We start from the raw sequence: 12,842 nt of genomic DNA on the forward strand, positions 1-12,842 counted from the left end.
CTGGTAGCACAGACTTCATCCCACAGTCCCAGTGCAGGAGGAAGAGCTGTGTTTGCTTTCTTACCCTGAGACAGCAGGGCAATTCAAACAGGTCTGTTCTCTCTTTTGCTGTTTTCAGCCTCTACATTCCTTTGTATGGCTACCCCAGAAGTGAACTCCAGCCATTCTGTCAGTGGCTTCTTTTATCTTGCTGCTAACAGTGAAGAGAGACATTGTGCCACCCTGTGCCTGGTAGGAACAAGTCTCCTCATCTAAAATAGCTTTAGAATGGGGAAAGCTGGGAATAATAATAATAAAAAAGGGGGATGGGGAGAAAAATAGTCAAAGGTTGTGACAATAAGTTTAATTTAAGATAACTACTTATGAGTCAGTTTGTTGATTCTGCTCCATTTGGGAGCACAGGTTATTGTACTCCTCTGGACTGACAGCATACTGTGAAAGAACTTGCAGAAATTCTTCAAGTGGACAGAGACCTGCCCTACATCCTTTCACCACTTGCTCCTGCAAAGGCAAAGAGACAAAAATCACAGATCCTGCACACAACTCTTTTTTTGTTGTTGTTACTGATGTATTTTGCAGCAGGGAAATATGCTAGTCAAGGCAAACACAGAGGCAGATGTTTAAAGACTTTGCCTAAAACTCACAGTAGGTCAACTGCCAGTTCAAGAGAAAAGGTATCTTGGCTAGCAAGCACATGCTCTAGCTGTCTTACTGTGTTATTTGGCTTGATTAATGGCATGCTCAAAACAAGTCTTGTGTCACAGCTTTATGCAAATGCATAGCAAAAACAAATGACTGTAATTTGCATGATGAACTTCCCCTGGGCTCTTACCTCTCCATGGTAAGACATGCGAACAAACCACTCTTTGGATTGCTGGTGCTGATACAGTTCCAGGGTCACATCTACAGCGTAAGGCGGCCACTTGTGATCAAAGGTGCCCAGGGCCACCAGGAGAGGAATAAGGGTAACATCGTGAGAAGCATAGAGAATAAGCTTTCTGATTTAAAAAAAAAAAAAAAAAGGGGGAAAAAAAAGGAAAAAAAAAAACCTTAAAATTTTAGCTGTGTTCCCCATGGATAGTCAGTATCACTCATGCTTTTTCTAGCAGATAAGCACTCATTCTCTTTACCCACACATTCAACATCCTTCTGAACTACCTCTTCATACTGACAGCAAGTCAGAATTTATAACAATTAGAAGAAGAGATCTGCCCCGTACCTGGCCTTTTCAGCTGGAGATGAGGGATCTGTTGCTTCTGTAATGTTCTTCTGTAAGGTATAGAAAAGGAGACCAACACTCATCTGAAGAACTTCTCTATAAAAGAGGTAGAAATAAATCTACTAGCTTTTTTTATTAACCTTCAAATTAGGTAGTTTCAAGTGAACACCTGGGAACCTACTTTTCTCTTACAAATTGATAAAGTCTGCTGAATGCAGCTAAGAACCATTAAATGTGATTCCTACAGTTACTTTTTTATTTCAACAATTGCTTAGTCACCACAGAGATTCTTATGTGACTGCAGATTGGGAGGGGAGAGGTGTTAACAAGGCAGTCTCACGAGATGTGGTCCACATAAAGGAAGAAACAGAGAGTCCTTGATGTTCTATATCCTATTTTGTATCCCTAGTTGTGATTTTGGATGCATGGATTTCAACTAGGGAAGATAACCACAGCTGACTGCAAAAGAGCAACTGAAGGTGGGTTTTTTGTTTGTTTGTTTTTGACGGGGAGGGGAAACGTAAGAATAAGAAAGCAGCTATGTTTAAAGATTTGTTTTTATCCTAGTACTGAATGAAGAGAAGATGTTTGGACAATTTCTGGTGTGAAGAAATGCCCTCTACCTAATGAGTACATCAGTGGGAATGGAGGACTAGCTTGACTGTGGCTCTCCTAGAAGTTGTAGGACTGGGGGAATTTAGTCTCTCAATACCTGCAGTCTCTCATATAAGTTAAAGAAAAAGCTAAGAACAACTGCCCTAACAGAAAAGGGGAACATCCTATGCCACCGAGAAGAGCTGGTAAATACGGACGCTGTGAGTGAAGCTGAAAGGAAAACTGATGCTAGGCTAGCAGCTCAGCCACCTTTACAAATAACTGCAAAGCAGGTAACTTAAGAATGTAGCAGCTGATTCTTTTGCGAGCTATCATATATATGTGTGCAGGGCCTGGCATCACCTTTTCCACTAGCATCAACACTTCTCAGCCAAGCAATAGAGGTGCCATGCCTGGGATAAACTGTCACGTTGGAATTCACATTCTAGCTGTTTGTCCGCAGGGACAACCTTGCTCATGCAGCCTCAGCTTCAGGCTGGAACCTTCTCCTAGTCTCTTCTGCTTTTGGGTGTGATACAGGTTCACTCAAACAACTGTGGCAACTGAAGAATTCACCGCTTGCCACAGTGGCTTACTATTGCTCCGTGGAGGAGATTACTTCTTCCACAATTGCCAGCAAAACAGGACATAAGCCCGTATGTCGGCCTCCTCAGTGTGGACTCCTGTGCCCTAGCTCATGTCTGTGACCCAAAGTGCTGGAGGTTGCACTGAGATGGCTGAGGCACAAACCTCCTAAGGGGGCAGTAACCTCTGGTGTGAGAATGCGGCTGATTGCAAGGACTTCCTATATCTGCCACAGTAAGCTGGTGTAGTTCATCCACCCTGTGTAAGCCCAAGACAGCCCCCCAAGCTGGAGGCAAGGATACAGGCTATCACCTTGAACTTTCCTCCAGAAGGAAAAGCACTGAGTCAACAGAGTGACGCTCAACTGTCTGTCGAAAGTTCTTCAGCACAGGGCAGCTTGGCAAATTGTGCACCTGGAAGAAGAGCAGACAATGTAACAACAGGTAGCCAAGCCTGAAGACAGATGACTGTCCACAGAAGACAGCTGTTCGTGTCACAGCAGTCATACTACAGTATGCACTGCAGTATTCATGTGGGGAGTCCTTGTAGGGTTTTTAAACATATAGATTTGCTCCATGTACCAAAGTGATGGGTGTTTGTTCTTGAGGCTACACTTATATGTGAAGGGAGTAAAACAGGCCTTGAACTATTCAACTTACAGACAGATCAGCAGGTCTAATTACCATTAGCTCCAGGAAAAAATTGGGTTTTTAAGGGGTGTACAAATATACCCAACTCCCTTCCAGTAGCAGAAGAAATCTGGCTCAGGGATAGTATGCTAGAAGCAGGATGAAGATGACCCTGTGTAGATGCTAACTGCCAAAAAAAGAGAACGCAATTTGTAATGGGGTACAAGGCCCAACTACCCTCTTTACTCTGTCTCATTAGATTTGAAAGAGACACTGGATTTTAAGGTAAGAACATAAATATGGGAGATAAGTCTTCAGCCATTCTAGAGCAAAGCTGACTTTGCATCTTGCTTTTATGAAGGTTATGCTGTTTCTATAAGCTTGCTGGATTGCATGGAAGGGTATGGGGACCCCCACTGGTATCAGTGGGTGTTAGTGCCTTTGTGGCTTCCTCCATATGCATGATTTCTTTCTGTGACATTGCAGCAGATATACCTTCGCTCACCTGCTCAGCGAGAATGTTATCTAGGAGAAGAAAGAAATCTACAGACTTATCACCATCAATACCCATCTTCTCCTTAATTGTTTTCAAGTCATCAGAGATACCTGGCTGTAACTGAGCATTCTTCAACTTCTCCCTGTCAAGGGATTAAGAAGAAGAAAAAAAAACTTTCACACTTCAGACTTTTTAGCTCTTTCTATCTCTTCAGGTCTTTTTGTGCTCCCATCCCAGTGGAGTTGCCTCCCACCAGCGAAGGATAGAAGAGAAGAGAAGTGCCGCAGGATACTGAGGAATTCCTCATGTTGGCATCTTAGTGGCAGAAACGGCAGATACTGTGTCTGAATGCCAAGGATCAGAGCCTGCTATTAGTGCTCTCAGAGGTGAGGGAAAAAATCAAGATGAGATGTGAACATCTCAGAAGAGGAGCTTCCTGTAAGTGAGGGCTGTGTATCATCAGTTAACAGATCTGGTCATACTGGAACATGGCAAATCTCTCCAGGGAGTAGCCTTTGCCTTAACTGCCTCATGAGAGAAGGGTTAGAAACTTTGAGGTGACTTCTGTGTGGTGTGGGAAAAGGGGAAAACCTAGAGATTCACTTGCAACAAATTCACCACTCCCTTTGTTAGAAGTCATCTGCGCCCCTTTACACTGTTTTAAACTTCATTGAAAAACACTGCTGTTTAGCTGAAAATATCAGTGCTGGCCATGCACTTCAAATATGTTGCGCAGGTTTTGTTTTCTCTGCCCCTGCTTTGTTAGGGAGGGGGCAGGAGGAGTTTGGTTTGGGGTGGGGTTTTTTTGTCCGTTTGTTTTATAGGAACAGCGCTAGTTTCTGTTCCAAACTGAAGATGCTAGAAGTTTTGGCATGGGTAGCCTTAAACTGGGACAGTGCTTTTTACTGCACCTTAAAAAAAACACCTTGACACAGTCACAAAATGTACACAGTTGGTGGGGTTGAGGTGTGTGGGGGGAAGAACCTGCAGTTTACTCTCTTTTTGCACAGTTTATGTTATTAGTGAAGTCTGAATATATTTTGGCCTTCCTGAGCTGCTTCTACAAGCCACCATCTCACCACTATCAAGAACAATCCTTTGTCCACAGAGTTGAACATTAAATGAATTTTTGCAAATGAATTCTGATAACTCTTGAAGAACTTTGGACAAAAATATGCTAGTATATAATCCAACCAAACGGTAATACACTTGCCTCTGTTGTCTGATTTCCACCCCCTGCTCCCCATGACTAACCTGGCTTACATGTAGGCTTTCTTTATTGAAAAATTGACTCTGCAAACCTGAGTGTTCTTTTTATGTTGGATGTTTCTTATTTTACTTAAATAGTCTTTGTTGGGACTTCTAAATGTGTCAAAGCTGAGTATATTTCAGTTGTTTGAAGGTGTAAATGTGACAGGATTGTTGTAATAACCCCCAAACCAGAAGACTGCCCCCATCTCTCTCTCCCCTCTCTCTACATAGATACACACACACCACAACACCCTTTTTTTCTTCTGGTGCCACTGCATAGTATTTGACTCCTCTCACCTAGTACTCTGTACAACAACTAGCTAACCATTCCCAGAGAACAGTAACTGGCAGGGGAAGAAATTGGGAAATGGGAAGAAAACGTGCTGTTTTAAATTACTACTACTGAAGTGAAACAGCAGTGAAATCATATGGGGAGGCATGGCTGGCAATTACCTGCTCAAGCATTTCAGGCGCTGGCAGTTCTGGTAATTGGGGTAGAGGATTTCAGAGCTCGCTTCATCAGTGACAATGACGACAGGTCCTGTGGAATGAGAAGGAAGGAAGCTTCTATGATCCCTCATGCAACTGCATGTCCTTAGGTGCTTTAATCACTCCCACAGTCTTGGGACCAAATTTTGAATTTTTTGTGCACAGCAACTCCCTCTGAAGTTCTATTGCACTAGATGAAACAGCCTGATCTGTGGCTTTGTGCTCAAGTCCACTGTTGTCAACTAGCAATTCCCACTGATCTATCACCTTCAAGGCAATCCACTAGGCTTGTTTCTGTACATGTAGCATTTGTTTCCAGGGGGCTGTCTGTTATGTACCATGTAACTCCTAGTTGTGTGTTAATTTTTTCTAGTGGTAAAAATTAGTTTCTGTTCCAGGATGAGTCATAATCTCTGGCAAGTCACTTTTGCTATTTGTTCCTGGAATTGAATACATGGGGAACAGAGATGAGATATTCATACAGCATATTTACAGGATGTATGAGTATTTTTCAACTATAGAACAGAGCTGAAAGTTTCTCCAGGTGCCAGACTTGTGAAGGATCTTGGGACTCCTATAGATGAGATACTTCAGTTTATCTAGAAGCTTTTTTCAGATGCAACAGTGCACCTTGTGAACAGTGAACCTGGAACTCTTTGCTGAAGCTGGTAAATGCTAACCTCCTCAGTTGATCTGAAATTGCAGCATTGATGGCAACAGATCCAAGCTGGGCGCCAGCAGAAAGCTACATAAAGAGAGGGAGCAAGTGACAAGCTGATAAAGAATACATGGAACAGAAGATAATGGGGAAGAGGGGTGGGTAACAAGAACAAAGGGAGGGCAACAACCAGGAGCCAAAGGAAATTGGGGTGTGAGATATGTGTATCTAGGGAAGAATGGGAAAGCAAAGGCACTGGTTGGAAGTCTCCCCTAACCTTCTTTCTGCTGTTGGTACAGCCCAGCTAGCAGGCACCGGGTGGACTCCAGATTCCGGAATATATTAGTGGAACGGACACTGAAAGAGAGAAAGCAGCTCGTGAGGTAGCACTTTTTCCTTCCTGTGGAGAGGGCTGCAGCTGGTGAGGACTCGCTGAAACTGAGGGTTCTGCTTTCTCCATGGCTTCAGAATCCTCTGGTAGGATTTATCTCACCTTGCTGTGGATATCTTAAAAAAGATAGACACTTATGTCTGAATTGCCATTTAGCTTCCCTTCAGAAAAGGGGAGATGACAAATGGGCACTTCTCAGGTGTGATTTATCTCATCCTAAGCCAGATGCTCCCAGCACTACTGATGTGAACAGCAAGGGTGTTCTTCATCTCACTGAACTTTTGCTGTTTACTCTACAGTGAGTTAAACTATGCTCAGGAAACGCCTATTTCCCTTCACTCACCATAAAGGTAGTTTACCTAATACCACTGTCAATGGCTAAACCCAGGTGAGATGAATCTGTCCCTGAGGTCCCTCTCAGCACTGCTGGGAAATTGGATGCTTTGTGTCATGAGTGAGTTCTCATACTGGGTTCTGCAGACTAAGGCAGAAGTGAAGGCACAGGGGCCAGCCGATGGCTGTGGTGATCTGGGACAGGCTGGTCAGGAAGTTCAGAGGTACTTGTTAGAAAGGAGGAAGCAGGGAAAAGTCCAGAAAGGAACTGAGAGACTCACAAGACCTCAGCAGGCTTAAATGTCGGTGAGAGAAAGCTGGCTTCTTCCACATAGCTTCTCCTCAGCCTTTGCCCCAGGGCAAACATCTGCTGCATCCCTACTGTTGTCAGCTGTCCTGCAATTGCACCACCCTGAATAGAAAAAAGGGAAGAGACCTGCTTGAAACATGGAAATAAGCAAGTCTCTGGAGGGAACACGAGAGCACCAGGAAAGAGAGCCTCACCTTGAATGTGGTCTTTTTGTATTGCTCGTCATAGGGTGAGGGAGGTCGTGGTCCTCCGCTTAGGTCAGTCACTGTGTAATCAAACTTAGTCTGTGTAGGTACATCTAAAAGAGTGGGATGCCATTCTACCTGTTTCAAAATAAACAATGCTTCAGTAGAAAATGAGGACCTTCAAGAGCATTAGACCAATGCTAGACTGTTATGGTGTGCTGCCTTGGAGATAACACAATATGGAGCCAAACAGAACCACTCTGTTCTTGCCATACAGCACATACAGAAATGACAGCAGCGCGTCATCTTGGACTTGCTGATCTGCTCTGCATTTTGCATAGATACTCCTTCCTCCCCTTACAACTGAAGAAGCCATAGGCAATCACTATTACTACTACTCATTACACATTGAAAGGTTTCTTAAAGCTAACTACTAGTACCAATATATGCCAACGCAAGAGGTTGCTTTATTGGAGGCTACAAGGAGTTGGATCAATTGCAGTAATGCTAAGGCAAGTAAGCGCGTGTTTGCTGAATATCTGTTACAACGTGTACTGGCTGCTAGGGAACAGCTTAGTGCTAGGCATTAAGGTGTGGAGCTCTTTGAAATGGCAAGCTCTGTATCCGCAATTGCAATCTGCATTATTGCTACAGCTAATAGCTTTTGCCCTTTGACTCCACTCCATGCTTTCTTAATCTGAAGGCTCCCTACAAGCTGGTTCCCACAACTGTGATTGTCCCTGTTGTCTTTCTGCACATCCAATAACATGCAGTGCGACAAAGCTGTATCTATTTGATTTTAACTTCCAAATTCTCACATTTCCCCCAAATTTACTATTGACAGTCCTTTAAAAAAAAAAATGTTTCTAGACTGATACAAGCGAAACAGCATCTCAAAAATCTGCATTGTGGCACTTCAGCCAAACACCATTTTCTTCTGAGCTTCAAACACAAATCAACAGAAACTTAAAGCCAATGCTAGCACAACTTATGTCATCATAAAGAAAGTGTGAATCCTGTAAGCTCATGGATCAGGACAGCAACAACAGCCTGCAGGTACTCAGCCCATTGCAAACATTGTAATTAAGTGTTTTTAGCTTTCACTGTATCTTTTCTATACTGTTAAGGTCCTGCACTTCAATACCATCACAAGGTTGTAGCCTTGCATGCATGCTACTTGCACAAGAAGTGTAACAGCAATATTTTTTGAAAATAGCGAGTGTTTTAATTCTAGATTACATATGGGAAAGATCCAGGATGGCAGCAGTCTATGATGGTGTGAAAGGGGATTCATACTGTCCAACTCTTCAGTATTTTTTAGACATGATTTGGCATTACCAGCGCAGCTGGAGAGCCTAGGTGTGCTTTCTGTTACATGCCTGTGTGTTCCCTGAGGTGGCCGCGGGCACGGCACAGGGCAGGTAATCAACATCTGCCATTACTGTCCAGATGAGAACTTGGTTAATCCAGAACGGCCCCACTGCAGCGGGGAATTTCTTCTAGAAAAGCTTCTGAAACAGCCTTGAGATGATGCAGCCTCTAGAAAGGCGAAACTTAGCAGCCCGCTCCAGAGAAACCCAGCAGGGTTTCAGGACTGCCCCTGACGATATATATATGTTTACATACACCTCAAAAACAGCCTGTGGGCAGCACACCCGATGTGCAAGGCACGGTGCCCCCCGCCGCTCACGAACCGAAGCAAGCCGCCCTCGTAACGAGGCGCCCGCACTGAGACGCTGCGGCAGCGCCAGGCTCGACGTGCGGCAGGAACCGTTAACCCCCCGACCCCCCACGCCCCGCTCCGGCTCCGGCTCCGGCTCCGGCCCCGGCCCGGCCCTCACCGGCGGCGCCCCCGGGACGGCCCGCAGCGGGGTGCGCGCCCCGTGCCGGAACACCACCTGCACCAGCTTCAGCTTCAGCTCCAGCTCCCGCCGCTCCCCGCCCGCCGCCGCCGCCCGCCGCCACTGCGCCCACACGCCCAGGCCGCCCAGCACGGCCAGGCGGGCCCCCAAGCCCATGGCGACGGCCGCGGCGCCGCCGACAGGGCCGGCACGCACCGCCAGCCCGGAGCCGCGACTGCCGGGGGCGCGGAGTCCCATGGGAAAAGGAGTCCCCTGACCGCTCCGGTTAGCGGAGCGGTCTCGGCAGCGGGACTACAGCTCCCAGGGGGCATCGCGGCGCGGGCCAGCGTTCCTCGGGCATCTCTGTGCGCATGCGCGGGCACGGCGGCAGGGTTCTCAGCGCCGGGCGAGCGGGCTCGCCGGCCGTTGGCGGTAGCGGCGCGGGCGCAGCGCCTCGGCGTGGATCGATCCGTCGTGGCGGAGGGCGGGGAGAGGCCTGGGGGCTGCCGCCTCCTCTCCCTCCCCCTTTTCGTCCTCGTCCTCCTCCCCGCTCTCCTCCTCTCTCCCCGGCCCCGTGGGGCGGCCGCGGAGGGGGCGGGGGATGGTGGCGCTTGCCTGTGCGCCTTGTGGCGGGATCGGCTTTGGAGGCTTCATCTCGCTGCCTTCCCCGCCACGGAAACGCTGGCGACGGGAGCGTTTTTGTTGTGGTGTCTTTCTGTAGTGGAAAGAGACGCAGTGCTGTCAGCTACACAACAGTCCTGCCTGCTGCTGCCTGTCGTCTCTCTCTCTCTCTCTCTTTTTTATGTGTGTGTAAAAATGTTCATATTAGTGCTTACTCTGAACTCAGACACAAAGTGAAAATTTGCAGAGTCCCAGGAAGGAGAAGTCTTCCTTTGTTTGTTTTTGGTTTTTTTTTTTTTTTTTCCTTATGACTCGCTTTTTCTTCTGAAGGCACGCTTGGCTGTGTATATGATGCATTTAGATAGAAAAGTCTGCACGGGTGCTTATCAGTGCATTGAATTTAATATCACAACAGGTTGGTTAGCGAACATTAGAGGAAAGAATTCATGGTGAAGAGAGAGGGGTCTGTAAATTCCTCTCAGTTTGACTGCTGGCACCCTCCTCTTAACAGCAGTCATTTTGGAAGGAAATTTGGGGGAGGGAAAGACATTGTATTCAGTTCAGATCTCTTGGGGACCAGTCACCCTTGTCCAATACTTGGGTCTTTAATCAGCCCATGTAGATGTAACATGAGCAGCAGGAGACATTTCCCTGTCATAGTTTCCTCCAGTTCATGTTTAATGGGAATGTTTCACTGAGAGAATGGCTCTGCTCTTTCCCACTGTAGCTTATTTCTTTCCCTGTCTGTACTCAGTCAGTCCCTTAACCTTACCAGCAAAGGTGTGCTGTTTGTGCTAAATGAGGTAGTGGCAGGGTTTTTTATTATTATGGTTTTTAATGAGGGCTTTTCCCACTGTGAGTTTACTGAACAAGTTGGTTGTTTATTTGCTTTTTAAATTATGTGCCCAGCTGCAGACACTCTGGGAAGGCAGCTGTGGGCCTTGACCCGTTCTTGCTTGACCTCTCCTTCCCACTACAGCTTTGGGAGCTGACAGCACACTGGCAGCACCAGCGTTGGAGAGAAGGTGCTGCACTGTGCAGCAGCAAGGTGGGGAGAGGAAGATGGTTCAGCTCGTATCGGGGCAGAAGGAAAGCATGGCCCCATCCTGTAACCTGGAGCTGTGCACAGCCTGATGTCCATGGGGTTCAGGACTGTTTCTAACACTGGAGCTGCTGCTTGGCATCCACTGGCAGCACTTGGCAAAGCTGCTTGAGAGTGAATTTGAACACACAGCCTTGAGGTACATATTCTACTGCTCATTTCTTCAAGCTGTTGTTTTTCCTTTCTTTTTAGTGATTTGCAGTACCAGTGAGTGTGTACGGATTAGCTCTCTAATACTATTTAGTATCTTTTTAGTGTAGTAGCTAATAATTTTGATATGCAAGGAAGCTAAATGGCTCTGCCTTCATAAAGCCTTCCTTGAACTTTACCAAGCATTTAACATGATACTGTCTCCTCGATTCCTATGACTCTCTTGTTCAAGACTTGGTGGTGATGTCACTCTGGCATAAGTAAAATTTTTACTAGAGAATAAATACTTTGCCTGTTCTTTAGACCAACTTAGATTTATTAGGGATTTCTGTGTCCCCCCTTGTCTGTCCAGCCTGCCTCCTTATTTATACTGTAAGCCACAGTATCCCTTTTCCTCTAGCCTTTGATCTCTCCTTATGCCCAATTCCTCTTTCTTTCCTACTTATGTTGAGGGTTCTTCATGGCCCCCTTTCCCTGGTTACCTTTGTCTTCCCTGTCTATTCCCTCATTCCCCACTGTCCACCACCACTTTGTTTCTCCTCACTCCTTGAAGGTGCTGTCAAACTCTCCAAGGAGATCAGGTGTAGTTTTACAGAAATTTGGGGTGTTCGTGGAAACTATCAATCAGTTCTTTAACCTATAGACAATTGCAAGCCTGATTAAAACTGTATTCACTGTCCCACTGTTTCTGATTTTCTCCTTTTGAAATAGGCTCTGTCTATTAGGAGTTGGAGCACTCCCTGAAATGCTGGAATTGATGGGATGTTGTATTTGAAAGCTGTCACAACAGAAAAATGCCGTGGAGACTAGGCCAAGGGATGTGTTTTCAGTAAAGCAGGTCTTCAGGAAAACTGCCAAGTGGCAATTGCTTCAGTAAGATGTTTGCATCTTTGGGGCTTCATAAAGTGCCTACTTTTTGTTACAAGGATAGAAGATTTCCTTCTGTGCATCATTACTGCCCTAGTACAGAGCATTCCTTCCTTTGGGAAGAGTCTTGCCTCAGTTTCTAAGACTCCGTATTTTCCATTTGGTCTGAAGTGTGCTGGTCTGCTGCCCGCCTGCACTCTGAGCTTTCTGGTATGCATATGCTTTTGTACTGTTGCCAAAGGTATGCCCTGTAGAGAGTCAACATCAGAAGGCCTTGCCCAGTGCTTAAAAGTTCAGACTGATATCATGGTTGCTGACATAGTACCAGCAGCCCCCTACACCAGCAGACTCTTTGCTTGGCCCAATTCAGTTCAGAAGCTCAGCACTCAAAGTGGGTGGTCAGGTTTACCTGTGCTGCCTGTGGTGTTTGGTCGTGGCTGGACCTGTGAGGGTGAGAGGATATAGAGTGTCTCCTGCCCCAGCTCCCTCTCCCTAACTCCCAGCTATCCTGCTTTCCATTTCCCAATGCCATTAATTAAAGAGAAAAAGGAAGAGAAGCCCTATGAAGATATGCATGGTACAGGTGCCAAGCTAATAGGCTGGAAATGGATCAACTCAACATAGGCTTAATGACAGTGCTTCTAAATGTCCATATGGCAGACCTGGAATTTCCTGCTCTCCAGTTCTCATGTGCACCTGCTGGAAGCTCGTACATGACCGCTATCAGCACAGTGTCTCAGTGCTTGTCAAACTTTCAAGGCAAGAATTCTCAAAGCATCCTGGAGTACAAATGCCCTGCTACAGATGGCAACCTGAGACAGAGAGAGAATAAAGGATTTGCCTTGAGTTAGAGGGAAGAGCTGGGCACCAAATCCCCTGAGCATCAGTTCTGAGGACACCTTTATTGGTCTCTTGTGGGAGCAGCTTCAGGCATTGATTCAAGCAGTGCTCACAGGACTCAGGTTGGAGGGGCTGAGGCATGCGGTACGTGAGGAGTCACACAGCCAGCACATGCAGGGAGCAGAACAAAGGTGAAGGAGCAGAAGAGGAGAGAGCATGGTAATCTGCACAAAGGCTGGAGGGAGGAGCTGCAGGTAGTGAGAGTTTGGCACAGTCACCGG

General features: G+C 46.3%; 1 protein-coding gene across 3 annotated transcripts; it reads right to left on the bottom strand.

Annotated features, from left to right (window-relative positions):
* Positions 1-328: 328 nt before the first annotated feature.
* Positions 329-9,285, bottom strand: ACP6 (acid phosphatase 6, lysophosphatidic). Of its 3 annotated transcripts, none has more exons than XM_064522927.1 (10): positions 9,198-9,285; positions 7,150-7,278; positions 6,927-7,057; positions 6,199-6,278; positions 5,228-5,315; positions 3,533-3,665; positions 2,711-2,811; positions 1,220-1,315; positions 833-998; positions 329-501 (listed from the first exon to the last, which is right to left on the bottom strand). In XM_064522927.1, exons 1-10 carry the CDS (start codon positions 9,237-9,239, stop codon positions 361-363), a joined length of 1,107 nt encoding a protein of 368 aa, XP_064378997.1. In that variant the 5' UTR covers positions 9,240-9,285; the 3' UTR covers positions 329-360. The 3 variants fall into 3 exon arrangements, with proteins under 3 accessions (XP_064378997.1, XP_025949142.1, XP_025949144.1); XM_026093357.2 differs by lacking the exon at positions 9,198-9,285 and adding an exon at positions 8,982-9,158; XM_026093359.2 differs by lacking the exon at positions 9,198-9,285 and adding an exon at positions 8,520-8,746.
* Positions 9,286-12,842: the final 3,557 nt, after the last annotated feature.

The sequence above is a fragment of the Dromaius novaehollandiae genome, chromosome 1 (assembly GCF_036370855.1).
Source record: "Dromaius novaehollandiae isolate bDroNov1 chromosome 1, bDroNov1.hap1, whole genome shotgun sequence".
Classification (NCBI taxonomy): Eukaryota; Metazoa; Chordata; class Aves; order Casuariiformes; family Dromaiidae; genus Dromaius; species Dromaius novaehollandiae.

Bases quoted from the DNA above. Each gene is read 5' to 3' on its own strand.
- ACP6 (XM_026093357.2), bottom strand. From the start codon at position 9,158: ATGGGCTTGGGGGCCCGCCTGGCCGTGCTGGGCGGCCTGGGCGTGTGG. The intron at 5,316-6,198 runs GTTAGGGGAGAC...CTCATTCCACAG, and splicing joins GTACCAACAGCAGAAAGAAG to GACCTGTCGTCATTGTCACT. The intron at 2,812-3,532 runs GTGAGCGAAGGT...CTCTTCTTCCAG, and splicing joins ATAACATTCTCGCTGAGCAG to GTGCACAATTTGCCAAGCTG.